At 40.4% G+C, this 24402-nt stretch overlaps 1 protein-coding gene across 2 annotated transcripts; it reads right to left on the bottom strand.

The window, feature by feature from the left end:
* Window positions 1–1085: 1085 nt before the first annotated feature.
* LOC310861851 (choline/ethanolaminephosphotransferase 1-like) lies at window positions 1086–18917 on the bottom strand. Of its 2 annotated transcripts, XM_083769534.1 has the most exons (9): window positions 18707–18917; window positions 17444–17965; window positions 13974–14121; window positions 12067–12208; window positions 10440–10524; window positions 8777–8908; window positions 7464–7622; window positions 6377–6502; window positions 1086–5506 (listed from the first exon to the last, which is right to left on the bottom strand). In XM_083769534.1, exons 2-9 carry the CDS (start codon window positions 17876–17878, stop codon window positions 5375–5377), a joined length of 1359 nt encoding a protein of 452 aa, XP_083625660.1. In that variant the 5' UTR covers window positions 17879–17965; window positions 18707–18917; the 3' UTR covers window positions 1086–5374. The 2 variants fall into 2 exon arrangements, with proteins under 2 accessions (XP_083625660.1, XP_083625661.1); XM_083769535.1 differs by lacking the exons at window positions 10440–10524; window positions 12067–12208 and having other exon boundaries at window positions 13870–14121.
* Window positions 18918–24402: the final 5485 nt, after the last annotated feature.

Raw genomic sequence — 24402 nt, 5'->3', positions numbered from 1 at the left:
CACGGGTCACGGACAAAGTCAGAGAGAGAAGGATGAGGCTGGCAGGGCACTGCGTCAGGCACCCAGAACTTGAGGCAAGTAAATTTACCCTATGGGAGCCAACCCAGGGCAAAGCCAGGAGGGGAAAGAAGCGTACCACCTATGTAGGCGTGACAGCTTGGCTGACAACACTGCAGAGTTCAAGAACCTGATGTTTGATAGGAAATTGTGGAGGGCAGCGATCCAGGAATCCCGAGTTGGTGTTGGCTCACTCTCTCAGCAACTAACTAAATAACTGTCAGGCATGCCAGATGTCAGAACATCATCACTGTCCAGAGTTATTGTGACCGCAGGTCGCATTTATTATAGAATTGTGCATTTTTGTGCATTGGTTGGTTGTTCACCCCTGGCAAGCCCCCATATATGGTGCCGGTCTCGTGACATCATGTCCACTAGTCCCTTCCTAACATTTTAGGTCTAGTTTTTATTTGTTGACGAAATTGTCAATATACTTCATCATAGCTTAATTTTCATTTAGCTTTCGTCTGAAAAATAAGGTAGTCGACAAACTTTTTTTGTCATAGTATTATTAGTGGACAAAATCAACACTGGTGCACAAACTGCACACATTCCTTTGAGCATAACAGACAATTGCCTTCAACGATATAAGCCAGGCTCGAAGGTTACTTATGGACTTGGTGGAGTGTGAGAGTGGTGCAGTGATTGAGTTTCTCTTTCACCATGTTTTTGCTTTTTCAGAGTATCTTTATAGGGCATGGGATAGGAGGCGAAGGGTTACGTATAACTAAATTGAATTATAGATTAAATTATATATGAACTGTTTTACAGATTGGTTATATATTTCATGTACTACCACCACTGTAATCTGGTTGAGTTACTGGCTAGCTATACACCTGAATGCTCTTGTTTTGTCTTGTTTTTCTTTTTTGTTTTGTTAATATTTTAATTGCCGTGTCTGATAATCCCATGTAGGATGGGTCAAGAAATTATCCAGACACGAAAATAAAATATTCATTCATACTATGTCATACTGTGTAAAACATACGAAATAATGATGCCAGAATCGACAAATCATACAAGGCATAGATTATCATAAATATATCAATCTTTATTATCTGTTAAGGTTCTTTATCTGTATGGTTGTTTAATCCCCAAAGTAATTACTTTTTTTACAGAAGAAAAAGAACATTGGTCAAATTAAACTCCCATTTAAACATATTGCCTAATAATCCATCTACAACATTTCTGCATGTTTCCTCAGAATTATGTCTACATAATGAGGGGGGGGGATGACAAGTTACAGTAACAGTAAGTGTTTTGTTAGTTGTTTTAAAGGAAGTGTATTCAATGGCTCAGATTATATTTAAATGCATACTTTAGTTTGTTATCACAGTTTGAATACATGTGGGTTATAAGAAAAGCTCTCAAAAATTGATACCTTCAACTTTCAAGTGACAATCAAAGAATACAGGAAAAAAAAAGACTTCAGATTGACCTAACCAGACAACTTTTATAGTAACAGTAATATGAAGGGATTAGCAAAACAAGCTATTGTTATTTTCGACTGTATGGTGGACGGTATTTGGCCACGAAACTTGTCGCACTCGTAATACGTTAAACGGCATGAATGAGAACGGTGTGGATACTGTGTGTGTAAAGCCGACCAGAAATTAACAAACTATTTCTGAAACGTGGAGCGTGTAGAAGTCGGCAGCAGTGGACAACGTTGTGCACGATATCAGAACCCTATATCGGAACTCTTAACAATGAGGTTAACGGTGTGATCGAGGTGGAAGAACAGACAAACTATTATTCTGTTCTGAGGTGACAAAACATTTACAGACATCAGTTCAGTGCTTTTATTTTATGCCAGTGGTTTTCAACCCTTTTTCACATCAAGGCCCGTTATTTAGTCGGCATTTGAGCCACGGAACCACCACGTGATGAGATTTAAGCCTCTCAGACCCAAAACGTTTTGTCCCACGCTGTATTGATGTTGGCACCATTAGGAAAGATAACAGGCGCAAATGTTGATCAAAATGACAATTCTTAGACTTTCTCTTATTGTGTAGACTTCTTGTAAATTAAAGGTTTTATGACATTCATTTTCATTCATTTTTCTTTTTCTTTTAGGTTTTATGACCTCAATTACACCCAAAAAACCTGAACTTTGAACATTCAGTGGATTTTCTGTGGTCTGAAGTTTTCTTTGGGGTTTGGAAGCCTTTTGAGCTACAATGAAAACAGGCAACACAGTGAAAACAGTGACATCTGCTGGCAAATCCCATTGACATATGGGATTTGCAGGGTCTTACATCACTTACTGCCGGCAAATCAGAGCACCTGTTTGAGCCAGAAAACCCCAGATCACAGAAAATCTACTGAATGTTAAAAGTTCATGTTTTTTGGGTGCAATTGAGATTAGAAAACCTAAAAAAAAATAAGAACAATTCCAAAACCTTTTTTTTTAATGTCACAATCCCTTTAAGTAATGCAGATATTTAACTCTTGAGAGCGTGAAATGGTCCATTTCGTTTCATTTTACACTCTTAAGAGTTAAAGATCTATAAGGGTCCAATTGGTTATACCAACCCTTCCATCATTTAGCTGGGGAACCACCGGGAACCTCCTCAAGGACCACTGGTGGTCCCCGGGCCACTGGTTGAAAACCACAAGACTTACTGTATGCCCACACTTTACCCTACGAATGCAAATACTTGGTAAGGTGCCTGCGATCTGTAACAAGGTTATTTGAATAGAATACCACATGGTATGGTACACTATTAGAAGGAAACTATCCACTAAATGCATGCAGCAATGGACACACGGAACTGATGTTTGTAGATGGAAGCCAGGAGTGTAAAGCTTGATTCATACATTTAAACATGCCGGTGTTGTGCACCAAAAATGGACGATAAAATAGCTCACAATGCAATTGGTGACGTGTTGTTGTGAGCTTGTAGATCGGCTATTTCCAGTGGCACGACCACCAGCACACCAAGTATACAGTGCTGAGAAGAGGAGCGTTAAGCATTGGTACAGTGCTGGTCTACAGTCTATTATGGAAAAGACAGAACTAAACAAAATAAGCCTCGACAAACTCTTGTCACGATCCAGTGGAAAGACTTTAACACATGGGAGACGCTTTCTCAAAAATACTCACACCAATTAAGACTTGGCAACACAACTTATACCATTTGAAATTCCACTAAGGATCCTCTCCTTGTTTTTTTTTTTACAGCTCCTGCTGACTGGAAGCATCACAACAAAGACAATCACATAATATACATTGTGTACTGATCTAAAAAAAAAGAACAGTAGCCAGCCATTTGCAGTACTGTGGCGTATAGAAAACGTTTGAATTTCAGCTCGTATCGATATCATCAAAATACATACATTTTCAAAGCCGGGAATGAGTTCACCACGTACATGTATATGTGCAGGTATATAATGTATAATTTTTAATACACAATCCCACTATTTGACCTCACCTAAGGGTTTAACCTGTAAGGAAAATGGTGACAGTTTGTGCCTCAATAAGTACCTACCGTAAATAAGTGACTTAAGTGACAGTGACATTCATATTGGTCAGACAAGCTAGGTACTGTATAGGCTCCCGTCATTTGGTTACGTAGAAACTCAACCTTTTTAACGATACATTTTATGTACAGTATGTTTCAGTCCTAAATCAATCCAATATATGAACAGTGGTATGGTAACGTGTTGTCCTTTAAAGCTGCAATCTGGGAATTATTTTTATGTTAAAAAAAGAAAGAGAAAATTACCAACCTACATGGTAAAAGTACGTTAATACAATACAACTACTTCTCCATTGAGAAAGTTTAGTCCCTCGTATTGGGTAGGACACCAACTGGTTGATAGGTAGCCCTGCCTGAAACTCATAATTAGCCCTTCACTAAACCCCACCCCAAAAAGCGATTGTCCAATGCCAACCAATATAGTTTAGCAACCGTTGCTATGCTCCTCATAGCTGTCAGTGTTATTACGGTCGGGAAAGTCACACGACTGAGTGATGGCAATAATACTAATCATCGTAGTCTGACTGAAAAACGGACGGTTGTTAAAGTTGATTGTTGGATATTGTTTCTCCCTCTGGCATGACTCGTATTTCTAGTTTATTGAAATAACGTAATGCACATTTATCCAGTGCAAAGCCTACTGCAGGCCTTGTTGACTAGATTTAGAAGACGTTTTGAAGCTCTTTCTACTGAAATGATCTGATATATGGAGAAATCCCGTCATTTAACATGCATCTCAATGGGGGAGAAGGACAGCTTGAAGAAAAAAGTGGAATGTCCGCACACAATATAGTTCTGCTCCCCGTCTTTTTTATTTCAACCTAAATACAACAACGTTTCGCTTTCTCAAGTACTTGAGTACCTGAGTACTTGAGTACCTGAGTACTTGAGAAAGCCCGGAGGGGCGAAACGTTGCGTGTGCGGACATTCCACTTTTTTCTTCATTCAGTCATTTTTTTGGGTCCAGCACCGTATTCTGAACAGCTTGCCATGTCTCCTCGCTGCTATTGGACAAGAACGGGTTGGGGAGGGATTTAGCGAAGGGCTAATTCCCTCTGGAATGCTTGGTTTCCCATGTGGGAAGAGCCGGTTCAAATCCCAGGTGTTAACACTTGCAATTACATTACCTCTCTCGTCAGGAGAGGACATAAAACGTATAGGTTTTAGATTTAAATCGACTCCTATTAGTAACTGTGGTTAGAGACGATGTCTAATTCTCATAAATAGCTGGCAAAGTACTGTAGTTACATTTTAATGGCACACAAAATATATGACAACAAATATTCTCTATTCTTCTCTTTGGTTAAAGCATACACCAAAAGAGAGAACCGTAAAAAAAAGGAAAAAAACTAAACAAACAAAAACAAAAAAAACAGCATTATTGCACACCACAGATTTAAATAAATTAGTTCCCATCTTTTTTTTTCTTGCCCTCAATGCATCCATCACATCATAAGCTAATACGGGGGTGCCTGACCAGTCTGGAAACACAGGGACAAGTGCAAGTTGCTAATAATCAATGGATTTTAAGGACGAGGAGTGTCTCCCCCCGATCCCTCACCTTAACTGACCCCTAACGCCTACGTATATGCGGCCTTGGGTGTTCCGTCTGCAATTGCCTACAGGTTGGCCGTGGTCCTGGTGAGCACACAAATGAATGGGAGTGAGTGATTTCCAAAACGCTCAGCCACCCCGCCATCTTAACCTCAGAGTTCACTTCATTACCGTATCTACTGAAGCGAGGGGAGCGAGGGGGGGGTCGACGTCCCACAGCCCGCGCTGCTTCCTTCCTGTCACCTGAGCGGGAGGGGAGGAGCCTCCGGCCGCCATCGGCGCTATTTGGAGGAGAGAGAGCCGGGTTGCCCGCCGCTCGCTTGCTTGAGTTTGAAGACGAAGATGCAGAGGTGACTGGCGATCTGGTTGCAGACGCTGACGCTGTAGCGCACCAGGTCAAGGGCGGACAGGAACTGGAGGGAAGGAAGGGACCAGGAGAATTTACATTTAAATACAAGAAAGCCCTATTCATATGGAGGGAGGGAAGGGACCAGGAGAATTTACATTTAAATACAAGAAAGCCCGATTTGTATGGATTTAACTCCCGTTCTCTGCTGATGTTTTTCACTAACCTCTGAAGAATCACCTGATCGTGAACGAACGACGCACGAACGTGCGCCTTAAAATAGTGCGATCGCTTGTCCTAATGTCGGATAATATTCCACAATCGACGACAAGGCAGAGAAACAGCCGCTCGGTCCGTGCCGCCATTCTGGAGACCATTGTGACACGTCACACGTGATCGACACGTGTGACGTGTCACAAAGTATCGGCGGAAAACCTTGCATGTCTTAAACGTTATCAAAATCTGCCAATAAAATAGAACATAACTCAGGGAAACTCGTGGTCTTTATCAGTAAAGTCGGGGAACTCAGGTTTAGCAGTAAAACTGCCCATTTTGGACGGGAACCCCTTTTGGTGTTCTAAGGTAGCATTATGTTATACTTTAGCTATCGAAAAATAATAGAATCAAAGAAAATTGCTCATGAGCTTGTAGGTCTGCTATTTTTGAAAAATCGTGAAAATGTAGTGCAAATCTTTGAATATATATATATTCTTTCAGAGAGAACTTTTTAACTCAAATCTTTGCTTCAGGGGGGTCACTGGAACAACATATATTTAGATGTGGGTCGGCGGCTGATTACAGATAATTCTGGGGCTCCTTGACATGAAATAGTTTGAGAACAACTGACATAGAAACATACGTTTTTCTGACAACTATCATGATTTAGAAGACATTTGTAGAATCTGGTATCAGCTCAAAACAGCGGGAATGTTCTTACCAGTGCCACCCAGAGAACCAGGTACTCGTCTATGAAACTGTTGAAGTACTGATTCAGGAAGAGCAGCCCTGGCCCCAGGAAGGCCAGGTCGTTGAGATGCATCTCGCTCTTCGTCATATGAGCCACCTTTAAAACAAATAAGATCACGTCAAACATGCTGGTCGGAAAGTCTTTTACATTTTGACGGTGTGGCACCGAAAGGGGCCAGACCTTTAGAACAGTGGTTTTCAGCCAGTGGTCCTTGAGGGGGTTCCAGGTGATCCCCAGTTAAATGACCAAATGGACCCTTATTAGATCTTTAACTCTTGAGAAACATAAACTCTTGAGTTGACTCATTTTACGCTCTCAAGAGTTAAATTATTGTTGAACATCTGCATTACGTAATTTACAAGAAGTCCACACAATTAAATCAATAATTATTTGTTTTTGATTGTTTGCCTCAAATGCTGAATAAATAAATAATGGGTTCTTGACATGAAAAGGGTTGATTTTGACATTTGTATGTACGCATGTTCCACAAATATTTGTTCTAAAGGATATCCTGCAAAAATGGGGCTTCAAATAGCTCAAGACTGACCTCAGTCAGAACATGTAACCCTGTGCACAAACTGCACACATATAGTAAATTACTAGCCATAGCTAAGCCATTATTAGACACCGTGTCCATAATCATTCCCTACTCATAGTGCATCATAGTGATTACGCCATTTTGCAGTGGTGTCCAAATGTATAGTGATCATTATTGTATCCTATATAGTAAATTAAATTATTCCACAAGGCATCGTGAAAAGTAGGGTACAATCAACCTATAAAATACATACCATCATCCATTGCGTTGAAAGAAAAAAGCCAACATTGATTTGACATATTTGAATTGTGCGATAGCAACACCATTGTTGAGTGTCAAATGTATTTCTTTTTAATTCACTGATAATATTCAACCTACAGTATATACAGTAGAACTCCCTCCTATACAGTAGACAGAGGAGGAAGCAATGAATGAGTGAGTGATGTTGGACTTGGTTTTTTTAGCTCATGAAATCATGCTGCATGCGATGCGACCATGGGCTTCAGGGTAATTTCTCACCACTAATTTGTTGGTGATCTTGGCGGACACAAAGCCAAATGCTAGAACATAGAGGCATGGATGCTTCTGGAATAGCTGCACAGATGACTTCTTGTAGATCATGAAGGCCAGAATGATCACAGCGCCAATGTGGAAGAATGGTCCCAGTACACTGGTCCCCTGAGCAACAGCAAGACACAATACAAATGGTGCATTTACATAGCGCCTTTATCCAAGGCGCTTTACATAGATTGGGTTGTGCATTACATTCACCCATTCACACACGATGGCGGCGGAAACCATGCAAGGCACCAACCTGCACATCAGGAGCAATTGTTCAGTGTCTTGCTCAACGACACTTCGACACTGACTCTGGGGGAGCCCGGGTTCGAACTGGCAACCTTGCGGTTACCATCCGGCCACTCTACCCCTGAGCCACCACCGCCCACACTGTGCTTCAATATGCACTGTCCCTTCGGTAGCAACTGGCTAAAACTAGACACAAAACAGAGAAAGATTTCCTGGTTCCTTAAACGTTCATGTTTTAGGTTGTCATAAGATAAAGTAAAAGATGATGTTCCTTATTTATTTTTTCGTTTTAACGATTTTAGCTTTTTTTGATGGGGGGCATTCGAACAATTGGCTAAATGCATTTTTCTTTTCTAATTTTTTTACGCGATTTCTTTATTATTTACTATAGTCCTACTAGACCCCAGGACATTACATCTAGCCACAAAAGATCACAGGATCTACTGGATGTGAAGGGAGAGGTGACAAACTGACATATTGAGCCTACGACACACAGTATGGCATCCCCCTAGTATCCTCCTTCACATTCAGTACTTACTATACTGTATTTACAGTATGGCATCCCCTAGTATCCTCCTTCACATTCAGTACTTTCTATACTGTATTTACAGTATGGCATCCCCTAGTATCCTCCTTCACATTCAGTACATACTATACTGTATTTACAGTATGGCATCCCCTAGTATCCTCCTTCACATTCAGTACATACTATACTGTATTTACAGTATGGCATCCCCCTAGTATCCTCCTTCACATTCAGTACTTACTATACTGTATTTACAGTATGGCATCCCCCTAGTATCCTCCTTCACATTCAGTACTTACTATACTGTTTATTTACTAGGACTATAGCAAATAATAACGAAAACACAGTCAAATTTTGTAATAAATAAAAAAACATACTTAGCTAATAACATGACAAAGCCAGATACCAGGACTGCAGCACAGTCATATGACAACAAAACTAATCGTGACGACTTGTAATTCTAAATAAAAGCAGTCAGAGTTTTTTTTTTTTTACTTACCGCTATAGTGGATCCGTTCTTTCCTACTCCGCCTGTGAATATGACCCTGAAGTAGTTGGAGCAGGAGAAAATGGCTCCCGCCACAGTGAGGAGGGCTGGAATTATTTTCACCTGGATATTGAGCAGAGGAATCTAAAAAGGAAACGAAACGAGCACAACTAACAATGAATGAATTGTGTGCTCGGATGTGTGTTAATATATTAATTAACAGGCATGTGCTGTGGTTAGTTAGTAGTTACACACTAAATACTGGTAAACTATATGCAATTTTGGGATCATTACAACACAAAACACACTCCACACACAATATGAAAATCTATAACTTCGCCAACTTCACTGTTTCCAAGTACCGAACATTGGAAATATACTTTCACCACTGTTTAAAGGGACACTTCACCCCTTTTGCAACCAGATCTTATTTTAATGTTGTTATAGATATTTTAGTATTTCAAAGTGTCTATGATGTCATAGACACTGGGCTCACTTCCTTCCTGGACTACAATTCCCATAATGCTCTGGTCCACTGCTCCTCCTTGTGGATAGGGGGGGCTATCTATCTTACTGGGACAACATGTAGTCCAGGAAGTAACTAAGGCCTCTTTTAGACGGCGACCATCTCCATATAACACGTCAAAGTCCCGTTGCGTTCTCATTTTTTCTTACCCTTTACACGAGAACGCACACGTTATGATATAATGTGCTATTATGCTATACTGTCGCTAGGTGGCGATAACGGGCTGCCAAATAGACAGGTCACCCACGTACAAGAAGAAGACGCAAGCAGCGCAACACTGCTCTGGGCGCGCGGCGCCACGGGATGATATATATTTATTAAATAAACGCTGCTGCCGCGGCTGCCGTCTATCACAAGGCTTTTTATTTACATCATGGTTTTACATTCAACATCGCTGATGAGCATCACTTTGTAGGCGAGGAGGGAGGCTTGTTCAGGAACTCCATTATATCATAATGATATTGCTCTGCATCAATGTAATAAACATATGCGCTGTGAGCCAACGTGAGCCATGATGTCATAAGTTTTGCGGATTCACCGTTTTGCCTGTTTATATGGAGACCATAGGAAACGGTGTTCTGAAAGATTTCCACTCTGGAAGGCGGTTTCACTTCGATGCGTTTTCACCTCCTGAGAACACCGTTCTCGTCTAAATGACAGCGCTAAACGGTACTTTATTTTGCCGTTTTTTATGAACACCATCCTCGTGTAAATAGCACCTAAGTGAGCCCAGTGTCCCGTGACATCATGGACACTTTTTTTTTTTTTTTTTTTAAGATATTTTTTTTGCGGCTTACGCCTTTTATTGATTTTTGAAGGGACAGACAGTAGGCTGACAGGAAACGGGAGAGAGATGGGGGGATGACATGCAGTAAAGGCCGTGTCGGGTCCGGGAGTCGAACCCGCGGCACACTGCGACTGGATTACCAGTCCGGTGCCCAGACCGTTACGCTACGGCCTGGGCCATCATGGACACTTTTAAATACAACAACATCCAAGTTAAAAACACATTACCTACATTAAAAACCCCATAAAAGTTTTTCTCGTCTCCCACACTTAAAATAAGATCTGGTTACAAAAGGGGTGATAGTGTCCCTTTTAAGAGCCAGTGTTTGCTGAGTCATAATGGGGGTAAAATGGCATTATTACCGAGAACTGCCAAAAAGCCGTTCCTCCAAACGCAGCCAGCACATACATGGTTATTATGAACATCTGCACTTCAGTCACATCAATGCTGAGCGGGCACAGAGAGAGAGAGCAGAGGAATTAGGACCAATAATAGTTAAGAAGGGTTATTTAGAGCCACATCAAAAACACACAATGTACACAGAATACCAAACGAGTCGCCCCTTTACCAACTCGCCCCGGGCGTACAGCCGGCCTGGTATTCCTAAAGTAACCTTAGTAAATTATGCTTAAACGGTTAAACCTAACCTTATTCCTAACCTTAACCTCAGTACAACTACAAGAACCGTCGGACCGAGTGGTCGGTGGAACACACACACACACACACACACACACACACACACACACACACACACACACACACACACACACACACAGACACACGCGCGCGACTGACAATGTTAGTAATCCTTTCTATTGATTTTATACTAGAACTTGTTAAACATACAGTTCAATTCAATATATCAGTGGTTTTCAACTGGTGTTCCTTGAGGGGGTGCCGTCCCCAGCGAAATGATGGAGAGTTGGCAACCAAATGGACCCTTATATATCTTTAACTCTAGAAAGTGTAAAATGAAACCATACGGGTCCATTTGGTTTTATTTTTACTAATAATTTAGCTCGAAGAGTTAAATTATTGTTAAACATCTGCATTACTTAATTTACAAGAAGTCTACACAATTAAAGAATGTAGAAGAATTGTTGTTTTGATCAACGTTTGCCTGTTATCTCTCCTAATGGTACCGAGGTAGAGCATGGAAGAGCATGGTAGAGGTAGAGGTAGAGCATGGAATTGTGGACAAACGACAACAAAATATATATATTTTTTTGTCATCAAATGTTGGTCCGTGGCTCAAATGTCAAATAAATAATGGGCCTTGATATGAAAAGGGTTGAAAACCACTGCAATATATAATTGTGAACACAACAACAGGAAGCCCCCACCCCTCCCTTTGTGTAGTATTAGCATGGTTTGAGTATGGTGTAACCATTTGAGTATGGTGTAACCATTTGAGTATGGTGTAACAGTAACACTGTTTTGTAACTCCTTGTGAAATCACCTTAAATGAATGGCATATGGTTTGATTCATAGTTATGTTATAGTTATGTTATTTTTACTTCACCATCATAAATGAAAATGGTCAGTGGCTATACCCAAAAATGACCAAATACAGTACTAACATATACAAAGCTATTACCGTAATTAAAGAATCCAGGCCTATCAGTCTAGTTAACCCATTTTGGTGTTTTAAGCATTATGTTATACTTTAGCTTTTGAAAAATAGCAGATCTACAAGCTCAAGCTCACACCGAGTGCTGCTCTACGAGCTTGTAGATCTGCTATTTTTTTTAAATCTTTGCTTCTGGGGGGTCCCTAGAACAACATATTTTGAGATGGGGTCTGAGGCCAAATACAAATACACGTACAGTTTGTACAGTAAGTAGTGTGAGAACAACTGACATAGGAAACAGGTTTTTCAGAAAACTGATATGATTTAGAAGACATTCGTAGAGTCTGTTCTCAGGTGTAAATGGGTTAAAGCATCATTATTAACCAACCGTGTGGCTGCATACATACAGTACAACTTACATGCCAAAGCGTAGGGTGCCCGACACATAGGTCTGCCAGTGGGCACAATAGAACATAAACATGGCAACAAAGCAGCAGAAGAACATCCAGTCAGGATTAGTGCCCAGCTGGATGGCGATGCACGTACCCAGAACCACAAACACTAAAAGGAAATGAGGAGGGAGGGGGGGATGAGTAGGGGAAAGGGAAATATACAATGTACACAGCTAAAATACTGAGAACTCTGAAAGTGCAAACAAAATGCAGCCTGTGCACTTTCAGTGTTAAATCAACACATATTTTTAAACTGTGTACAGTTAAGTTAAAGACGCTGACATGTGACCAACAACAAATACAAATAAATACATATATTATTATATATCATGAGTAGGTACAACTTCTGAAATGTGAGCTGTAGAGGTTTGGTGAACTTTGGTCTCCCACACGACCTGGGTTTGAATCTGATGTAGACGCATATGTACATACTGTATGTTGTGTTGTGTCTAGTGGTGTCATGCTCGCAGAACGCAGTACCACGCTGTGGTACCCAAAGAAATGGTCACGTGCACGCACAGGTAAAGAACGGAACGGTGCGTGCGTGCTAGAACACGTCCCCCTAGATTTTAGTGCTGCAACTAACAATTGTTTTCATAATCGATTCGTCGGTCGAGTATTTAAATGATTAATTTGATTATGGCACTTATTTAGCTATTACCTTAAAAAAAGTTCTAACTAACACAAAATACATTAAAGATGAATAATTCATTCAAAAATACATTATTTATTACATTTTGCTTAGCTGCTGATTTGGCTGCTATTCAAATAAAAGACAAAACAAATGTGACAAAATGTGAATAAATTAAAACCACTCATGGTACCTTTACTCTTATTCTGACTGCATACATTTGAAAGATATTATTAAAGATATCTACCCAGGTACAGACATAGTTGTATTGGTTTTAATGGTAATGTACAATATAAACTCCATCTTATAAATAAGATGTTGAGGGTAAAATGGCCTCAGACATGTGATTCTGCATTGTTATGTGTCATATTTAGCTTTGCAGTCGCTACTGTGCATGTGCAACTATCAGCAGATTGTAAGGGAAGAGCGATGGCTTTCTCTTTAGTTTAGTTACACTTAACACTGTAAAAACACACACGATAAAAAATAAAATAAAAACTCCAGCAATTAGTTGCAGATTCGATAGATTAATCGATTACTAAATTAGTTGACAACTAATTGATTAATCGATTCGATTCAAATTAATCGATTAATCGTTGCAGCCCAAGAGAAGACGCACCTAACCTCGGGTTACGAGACTTTCCAAGAGGCACCAAGTACCGCAGTGGTCTAGGTTTACTGACGGTGGGCGCGGCCCCCCTACTCTCACGCTGTGTCAAGTACCGTGCCCAAATCAAATAGATATTACTTTGCATAACAACAGGTTTACCGTAACCGTTTACCTACACGGTATTAAGCAACACAGCAGTATGGCTCCAGTAGGCTAGTGATTCTGTGATTCTGCACGCAACAGGAATGCCTCCTCCACCATCAAACTCAAAGTAGAGATTTGTCCAAAGCAAACCTTTTAGTTTCGTGACTGCAGCGCAGTAAAGAAGTTTGTCTGATTATTCTAAGTCTACTTTTGTGTTTGTGTGTCTAAAACGCTCATAATAGGCTTAGGATATCAGCTGTTCTGTGCGCATGCACACATGTATAGGCGCGAGTGCAGTAGTGCACATGCGTGCGTGTGTGTGTGACATCATTAAAATGATGTGGTACCTAAAATCACTATTACACCACTGGTTGTGTCTTATCACCTCAGTGTTGTATTGCCAACAAGTGAGTGAATGTTTTGCCTCCGTGCGAGTATGTCCGGTGGACACGTTTGACGGTGTGCTGTGATGTTGTAATTTTCTCCCACCTGTCGAAAGCGAGTCACAGCCGTGGTCAAAGAGCTCCCCCAGTGGAGTGCTGCTATTGGTCCGTCGGGCCTGCTTCCCGTCTATAGCGTCCAGTGACTGGTAGAGGAACAGGCCCACGGCGCATGCCATGTACACCCACAGCGGTGCCTGTAGAGAAACATTAAGATGTTGAAAACGGCAGATATACGGTACATTTTGTACTGCTTCATATGAAAAGTGTGCCCTGGCACCATATTCACTCTCTAATCGGTCACGGCTCACACTACTGAGACACTCTGCAGCCCCCGGTCACAAGGATGCACAGTTTCTGTTTCACTACTGAGACACTCTGCAGCCCCCGGTCACACGGACGCACAGTTTCTGTTTCACTACTGAGACACTCTGCAGCCCCCGGTCACACGGACGCACAGTTTCTGTTTCACTACTGAGACACTCTGCAGCCCCCGGTCACAAGAAAGAACGCACAGTTTCTGTTTCACTACTGAGACACTCTGCAGCCCCCGGTCACACGGACGCACAGTTTCTGTTTCACTACTGAGACACTCTGCAGCCCCCGGTCACAAGAAAGAACGCACAGTTTCTGTTTCACTACTGAGACACTCTGCAGCCCCCGGTCACAAGAAAGAACGCACAGTTTCTGTTTCAAATAAACATGCACAATGAGAGACTTGGACAGAACGTTTAACCAGGCCAAAGCAGTGTTACGCATTTGACATTTCATTATCTAAAGCTTAACCCTGTAAGACCCGGATATATTTCTACTTGCAAAAAAGAGATTTCAACCTTACTACTACTTTGTACTACTAGGACTTATGTTAAATAAATATGTTAAAAAAATGTAAAAGATAATTGATGAATATTTTATGCACATTTATAATTATATAATAATTATATAATAATTATATAAATTAATAATTTACATTTGGGGGATATCTTTCACAATAATGAATAAAACATGTTCTAGATCTAGATATTCTAATGATAACAAAAAAACATATATTACAATTATTTTACTTACTTATTAGGGTTAAAGGTCAAATGTCATAGGTTCGAAATTGTTCAAAATTGCACAAAGTCCAGAAATTTTTAATTTGTGTGAATTTCAGCCTCTGTGGGGGGTATTTATATGCAAATATCATGACCAATGGCATTGCAATGGCATTGCAATGAACATCAATGATGACGTTTAGGTGAAAAAAGAACAGAAGAAAATTATAATAATTAAGTAATTGATTAAAATAAAAACGTTACCGAAAAGCAATGCTGGGTCTTACAGATTTTTGTAGACTAAATCTACAGCGCTGCGACACGTTGTGAGCTTGTAGATCTGCTATTTTCAGCATGCAACCAAGTGTAAAATGACTTATACTGAATCTCTTGTCCACTAGTCCCATCCTAGCACTTTAGTCTAGTTTTTATTTGTTGACAAAATTGTCAATATATTTAGTCTTAGTTTTAGTCATCATAGCTTAGTTTCCATTTAGTTTGTCAGTGAAAAAGGTAGTCGACAAAATCAACACTGATACGGATGTGTTCTCCAGCAAGTACATTGATGTCGCTAGCAATGCATGCCCACTTTCGCAGTTTGCACAGAGTGACTCCAGCAAAAAAAGAACATTTCTTTGTTGGGATCAAAAGGTTTCATTAGGGGCGCCCGCTGGCCTAGCGGTCCAGGCGCATACCACATAATATAGGCTCTGGCCTGTCAGCGCATTGCGTGTTCGAGTCCCGTTCATGACGACCCTTTCTGCGTGTCTCTGCGTGTCTGCCCCTTCACTTCAACTAGCAATAAAAGGCAGAAAGGCCTTTCACCACTTTTCAACCTATCTTCATATAATAGGTCCTCACTAATGATCAGGATAAAATGGCACAATTTTTTCCTACTCAGTCTGTGTCTCATAGGAGGGCTGTGGGCAGATCAGAAACCCGTCCACCAGTGACATCATCGTTAGGCATAAAGTTTTTTTAAGATTGTTTTTACAAAAATGTTTAGATTTGTATTATCGTGAGAACGATGGCTTCCATTTTCGCATTGCAACTTTTCAGGACTAGAAAGCCTGCAGTTCCTATTAGCTTGTATTCCCCATTGATGATGTCACTGGTGGACGGTGAACTGCCCACAGCCCTCCTATGAGACACAGACTGAGTAGAAAAACAATTGTGCCATTTTATCATGATTATTAGTGAGAGGACCTATATTATATATATATATAATATATATTATATGAAGATGGGTTGATTAAAAACATTTTAGGATGTTTACATTGAGGAAATCAGAAGACTTTAAGTAAAGGTGTGAGAGAGAAACAGACAGACGGAGAGAGAAGTGTAAAATGGACCCAAATGGTGGTGATAAAAATAATAATTTCAGTGGAACTATATAAATTAGCTACAGTATATAGCTTGTCAATTCTTGAAATTATCGTTTTTGGTTCATCATCGCACATGCACTGCACAACTATTGCGATCATTTCACACTTGCCTGAATTGAGGTTCACTCTGAAGCAATCAGGTTTGAACTTGATGTCATCGGCACCACTACCATCATAGCATCTATATCAGCGTGTTTAAACCTTTAATTAGTTTAGCATCGCTCCATTTGGCCATTACTTGCATTACACAAATACCCACATCACATGATATATTACTTTTAATTTGTCAGTTTAAACGAAAAGAAATTGCTCTAAACATGCATATTTTGTTAACGTTTAGTACTATTTAAACATTTAGAAGCACGCCCCGGTTGGTGTAATTATTATTTGGACGCGGAATCGGTGCTAGGTACAATTATGAACTGTCCCTCATCTGTAATAAGTGACTTGACAGTGAGGGACAGTGGACAGCTATCTCAAAAGCCCTCATGAACTATTCCAAGAAGTACATAATCACCTTGACCCCAGGGACCTTATCCGAGGCAAATACCTTTGGTGCAACTACAATCGGGGTCAGCAAAAGATAACCTTACTGATTGGATACTTTCCAACCACTAATGTTGATAAAGTTTAACTGTAGGTACTTTCCTTTGGATTTTTTTTTAATCACATTCTTCTGGGGGCAAACATTCAACCATGTGGTCCTACTGCAGGATTCTCAAACAGCGGGGTACCCCAGAGCCCTGTTCGAATCAACCCTTGCTGTATGTCATTTGATCTCTCCTGCCATATTTCTCTCTCTCTCTCTCCACAGTAGTAGTTTCACCCATCTTGCTCTCCTTTCATCTGAATATCAGTTACATTTAGATCTCTCTGAATTTGATGCAAACTCCGCCATCATAAGTGGATGGAAAAGCAAAACGAGAGACGGAACGCAAGTATTAAATCAATGGTGGCTCAGTCAGGCTTGTCCTTTTGAAATGTTTTTTCTTTTTTTTTTTATAGAAAAGGAAAGTGTGAGAACTACTGATTTAGAAGGCATGATTTGTAGAATCAGGTCTTAAACTGTACATCGATGGGTTTAAATGGAAACCTACCTGCTCAGTGGCAGTGGGGCAATAGTAGACCAGCACCAGCGTGGTGACGATGTTGACGGCCAAGCCGATGATGGTGATGAGGTTGGGAGCGATCCAGGTTGGCACGTGTCCTACCAGCCACTCCCAGAAGTGCTGCATGAGCGGCTCCAGGAGGGACCGTCCTGCACTGCTGTACTTGTGTTCCTCCAGCTTCTTCAGCTGGTGGACCGAGAGGGGAGGCGAGGGCATCTGAACCAACTTGCTCACAACACAACTTATACCACCGCTGCCACCGCCGCCGCAGGTGGCGGCGGCCTGGCCCTTGGTGGAGGCCGGCTTATAGGGAGCGTCAACGCCTGGATCCAGTGATGGCCACGTTGCTGCAGATCCAGCTGTGCCATGGCCTGCTTTTGCAGTTCGAGACCGTAGATTCCTTTGGCCAGCGCTACTACTCATGGAGGAAGTTGAAACCGCTTTGCCTTGCACTCCCCTGCTGGCACAGTTCGAGTTCTAGTAGTAATCCACAATTTGGGCAAAATGGGGCTGATGGGAAAATAAGAAAAAAATACAGTTGACTTTGGACAACACTGACAGCATAATCAAACCATTGGCCTAGTCAAAAACCTGATGCATTTTGACAGGCACAAGTTCACAGTAACATGTCTTGTCCACATTGTAAAAGGCAATTATGACGACTGCTGTGAATCTCTTGCAATGGAGCTAAATATCATCATAATTAACAAAAATACAGTTGACTTTGGACAACACTGACAGCATAATCAAACCATTGGCCTAGTCAAAAACCTGATGCATTTTGACAGGCACAAGTTCACAGTAACATGTCTTGTCCACATTGTAAAAGGCAATTATGACGACTGCTGTGAATCTCTTGCAATGGAGCTAAATATCATCATAATTAACACAGTCGAAAAGCAAATTAAATAATTATTTTAGCATTCTTTAGATGTCATATTTCTTAATGGGTAGACGTTTGAATATTATCACGTTTCTGATTCAATCTTCGATACTGATTGTGTAGGACTATACACAGACAGTAGGCTATACAGCTATAAACCACTTATAACAACTAATAACGCAATTATTTGTGACTGGTTCAAAGCCGTGTGACTACATAACAGCCTAATGACCATGCACAGCATCCAGTGTGACTTGTATGTGTACTGGAAATAGCTCGGATGTGACCAAATGTCAATTGCTGGCTAACGATCGAGCTGCATTGACAGCTTAGCATGTTGACATTGTCCAGCATCGACATCATTTTACCGTGTTTGCCGCTGATCGCTTCGACGTTGTTGTTGTTGTTGTTGTTTACATTGATGATGGGGATGCTAAGGACAAGCTCCGAATGCTTGGACCCCGGCCAGGAACTATGCTGTACACAAGTGGATTAGTGTAGACTATAGGCTGAGGCAGGTTTTGGTTGGAGCAGGTGGAAAACACGAACCGCCGCAATGATGAGAACCAACACAGCACAGTGTCGTCAAAACAGGACCAGCAATAGCAAAAAATGGCACTTCCGGGTTGACTGTATTTTCAAAAGAAAGGTCGACATGTTTTGCTAGATTATAAGATTATATTATAAAGATTATAAAAATATATTGATCAGCCCCACATGGGTGATTGATTGATTGATTGAACGAAGTATTTATTAACAGTTTGCAGAATTACAGTAGCCTACATTTCAAGCACAACGCAATACTAAAAACTGTTAACTGTGAGTGGACGACGTCATAAAGATGAGCGGTGACAAAATGTATGCTTTTATTTCGAAGGCAAAGGCGCTTGAAAATGGATGCGTCCTTCCGCCACACACTAGGCTTGGTCATCATAATGGGCTTGGTCACTGGGCTGCGTAAAAACACCCATCAAATGTAATGTTATGAGAATGATTAATTATATTACTAGAATAATTGCCTTGCAAATTGCTATCTTGGAGTACTAAACCCTGATAGGTTGTCGTGGGAGCTCACTGGGCTGTAGGCTATAGGCTATGGATTTCAACGTGAAAATAACTGAGAAAGTAGCCTATGTGATTAACTTCAATATAGGCCGCTAAAGTGTTTATGTTTATCTGTCTGACACCCAGATGTCAAGCCATTTTAGCCTAAGGTTTAGGGCGGCTCTACCAGTAAATTTGGATTTTGATCGATTCTGAGTTCTGACATTTTCAATCTAGAATCTAAATCTTAGGCTGCTAAAGCCATCTGGTGGGTGATCGTGGTAACCGCATACAGATCCCTTGACAGTGCCATATTATTTAGTTTACACATTATCGTCTCTATTAATATTTTGGATATGTTAATGTGTAACTAATAACTCAATACTTAGTATGCTAAACTTGACCGAATTGCTCTTTATTTTTCTCTCTGCATCAAACCTCTTCGAAGCGATGAAACTTCCCCCAATCCACCCAGATTCCTCAAATCTCCATACCAAGAAATGTCTTCAGCAATTGTAAAAGGTGTCTAATTAGTAACACATCTCATTCTCACAGACTGAAATTCAGTTTCCTTTGGGGATATGTGATAGCTGCTGAAAGTTGGGTTACCAATGATTTAATCAATGGTAATCAAATTGCCATTGGGTCCTTAAATTGCCATGCAGACGTCAGAGACGTGTGGTGGACATTTTTTGTCAAAATTATATTTTTGCCACCGGACACGCAAAATGAGTGAAGGACAATAATATTATAGCCTAATTAACAAGTCTGTACCCTCAAAGTTAAAGGGGCCGGCATTCAACTCATTTTCATAATTTTACTATCACTATGTCATTAATATACGGTACCTGAAGGGTTCTCTGTGTATATATATCTGTGTGTATGTATAGGAGTGTATTTCTTCAGTACCTTAGCTGTTGTGTGGAAATAATAACCCATTCTGTGTTTATTAACATGGTGAATCACATCTTGATGACATCATCAACATGTGATTCACCATGTTAATAGTAAAATGTTGAAAATGAGTATTGTATTCCCCTTTAAGGGAGTCCTTGCATATAAAACATTTTAGGACCACTATGGTTGGACTCATAGGATATGTCATTCTAATGTCGTAGTAAATAGGTGTCATATTATTCTGTAGAAAACTTGGAGACTTGGCATTCAGTATTGCAAAAAAGATAATAAGAAATTTGCCACAGACTAGACCAAGTCTTGTAAAAAAAATAAAAAATCAAACATGTTTATGCCAAGACCCAATTTTATGTGGGAAATTCTTTGGCAATTAACCCCACACTTGATTTATACAGCATAAAATAAGACATAGGCCTAATAAGACATAATAATAACTTTATTTATATAGCACTTTTTAAAACATTCTTTACAAAGTGCTGAACAACAGTTAACGTCACATCATAGCAGCGTAATAATACTAGAGTAAAATGAAAACAGATTAAGACATACATGACAGCCTTGAATATAAATATTTATTAAACGATGCATTTACAACACAATTTCTGCTGATATTGTGTCTTATCATTATCAACAAAGGTTAAATCTACAGAATATTTTAGACATGTTGTCAGAACCTCACTAAAAATAAACTCGTGCTCATGGCCACATAGGTAGACACATAGGTAGACACAGACATTGCTGGTTGTAGGAGTGGTTGCACCACTAAAATAAAAAAATAAAAAGGACTCAATGGGAAGCATATATTTTTATGTGTTCACGGTTCACGCCTTCACCTTCACGCAAACCCCCCTTTCATGGTTTGAAAAGCTCTGGACTTCTGCCTGCTGTCTGTGCCATGAAATATCTTTGTTGTTGTAAGATGGATTGATTGATTGATTGAAATATTTATTAACAGTTTGTAGAATTTACAGTACATTTTAAGCACAAACTCAATACAAAGACTGTCAACTGTGAGTGGACGACCCAATTAAGCATTACACTTGTTTACAACAGGGTCCACATTGTTCAATTCATCAAAACATTTAAAGACATACAAACATTTAGAGTCATACAAATAGACATTTCTATGTAGCTAAAGAACAGAACAGTAATTCATCATAATGGGAAGCAAAAAAGGGAAAAGATACAATATACAGTGAGGGAAAATGGGGTGGGGGGGTGGGGGGGATTCAGATTTTACAGAGGCCAGTTTCGAATTGCAGCCATCCGTAGGTGCCCTTTGAGAGCGGTTTTGAAGGAGTCAAGGGATTCACATGTCTTAATGACTGTTGGTAGGGCGTTCCACATTTTGGTGGCATAGGAGCGAAAAGAATTTAGTCCCTTGTTTGTGCCGAATCTGGGTTGTACATGGTTTGTTGCACTCCCTCTGGTGTTGTGGGTGTGGACTTCGGAGTGTCCAGAGGTGGCAGATTGGGCATTGAGTAGTTAAACAATGTTGCTGGGTGGAGTTCTAGTTCATCTGGTGAATGTACTGTATGCAGAAAGCTGCATCTCTGAACAGGCCCAGGGGCCAAAAGGTCAGGAGCGGGCATTGTTGCCCAAGGCCCCTGGACCTTCCGTATACTAGATTAACAACAACTGGTTGTTAGGCACTCGGGTGACAGACACAGAGACTAGGGGATCAAATCCTCTGCCGTGCATTCCTACAAGCATCATTGGCTGTGTGTTCACGTACTCTGTTGCTGCACTGACTCGTACATGGTTGTTAGGACAGTGGTTCTCAACCTTTTCAGGACATGACCCCTCAAAATAATAATAAGCACTTGGAATTTAGGAGTTCTGTTGAGGCATTACATTTTGAACACTTGGTGGCGAGCTTTAGATTAGACAACACTGGGTGCAGTTATCAGATGGAACAAGCACACCACACCGTTCCGCAGCAGCAGCCAGACAGAAGGGAAGAAGAATTGCTATCAGTTATTTATTTTCAATAAATACACCCAAACTGGAGCAAAGACTGACATCCATCTGTTACTGTGTTTCTGTGTGTACTGCGGAGGATCACTCTACCATACCTGTGAGGTAACTAAGAACAAGGACATTGGAAGGTGAAAATTGGCTGTTACACTTATATTTTTTTTGACAATTTAGCCAATGTTTGACCAGTTTTTATAGTTTCTTGATTACTTTGAATGCAGTAATGGTATACATTTTTAATTGACACTTCACTGTCATCTCTGGGGATCCCCCCCCCCAAAATAACCAATGGGGTTCGGTGGCCACAAGAGACTGCATTACAAGGCGGGTATGACAGAATGACTCAATAATACTATTTATTTTTACAAATTGAAGACCTGGGGGGGAAAATGATTTACATGCAATGATGCGAGTGACGCGACCCACCCACTATTAAACAAGGTCCCCATTAACCCACTGTTTTGGATCTCTTTTGTTCAGTAGACAAGGTGAAAGAAGGTCCTTATGTAAGTGCGTGTGTCCATTTGGATGTTTTAACAACTTTTCTCCTTGCCAATGTCTGTCTATTACAATGTTGTGCTGCATTTGGCTGATGCAAACTAAAATACTGTGTCTCGTTAATTAAACGAATCAAGGCCGGGTCAAGAGAGACGATTGTCATACTCATTATGAATACAATAAATAGAGTGAGACTTTCAATATTGTATATTCATTTGATCAGACAGACCCTATTTTCTTTTACAGTCTATGGACAGACCACACTCCCCATAGGCTATAAGGTAGCCTATAAGCCCATTGAACTTTAAACTCCAGGATTCCTTGATATAACATTACATTACAGAAAATATTGACATTCACTAATATTAACCTAATTGAAAAATATGGTTTCACCATTCATTAGAAAATCATGTGGATGCTTTGTACACCATGTACAAACAACAACATACGACAATACAAGACAAGACAGTGGGCAGTTCAGAAACCTGCCTGCAGTGACATCACCGGACAGTTTTAGGTTTTGTCATTTCAAACAGGATTTTTCAAACTTTTTTTTTTAATGTTATTCTTGACTATTCTATACCAGCATGCTTACTTGCCAGGAAGTGAAATGCTTTTTATGTTTTATTTATTTAGTCACATATTTATTACATGAAAGGCTGTTTCCATTCAATTTACTTGGACTCCCCATTGGTGTCATTGATAGACTTTAGCCTACTCATATAGGACCAAAATATAAGGTTGAAAATGGGTGAAGTGCTCCTTTAAAAAACAAATACGCGTGCGTTGCATGTGCGGTGTTTGTCCACCAGGGGCGTCGTGGTATGCATCTGAGAAACAGGCAGACAGTGTTGCCATGTCCGCTTACTATAAGCTTGTTTTTCTGTAAAGTTGCTTGTAAATATTGGTGGCAGTGCATGGCAGTGTTTTACCTATACTTGTGAGGACCTCTGCTTGGATTCATGGTGAGTGGGGCACCGACGATCTGCAAGCTCACAACGCGCTGCATGTGTACGCAACACTTGGAGCTTGTACATACTTGCCAAGCCGTGTATATCCACGGCCGTGGTGCGAGCTGTAATATACCTGTGCTATTTTTTCACCTTTACTTTGAGATTCTTCCTGTAGGCCTACTTTTAAACAGAGAGAGAGAGGGGGGGAGGTAAAGTGTCTAGTTATAGTGAGAGTTGAGGGGGCCCAAGGGGGGGTCAGACTCATCAGCCTCTTTTGTTTGAGTGTGCTGGATCGTTACTACAACAAGAACAACAACAAGAAGAACAACAACAACAGATCCACCTATTGGTGGCGCTGTAACTGGCCAATGTGAAAAGGGTGGGATATATTCCTCAGCCTAGTATGAAAGTCTGTGAAAGATTCCACGTAAATTGCACACTGCCTTCATGATTTGATAATTCAATAATGCAGCACCAATGTGAACTTCCCTTTGTTTTGTTTATAACGTAGTAATAAATAATGTACGGTTTTTTGGGGCTTATTCTTAAAGTGTAGTTGCTTATTTGAGCTTGTTTCCTAATGTCGTTTAAACCTCACACATCTCCATGTCAAGGACCTCCAGATTAATGTATTTGTCCAACAATATATTTTCTGCCATATTTTGTGATTGATGAAT

Source organism: Protomyctophum parallelum (assembly GCF_964188405.1).
Source record: "Protomyctophum parallelum genome assembly, chromosome: 7".
NCBI lineage: Eukaryota > Metazoa > Chordata > Actinopteri > Myctophiformes > Myctophidae > Protomyctophum > Protomyctophum parallelum.
Note: the sequence above shows the minus strand (reverse complement) of the source record. Positions and strands in the feature narration are given on the sequence as shown.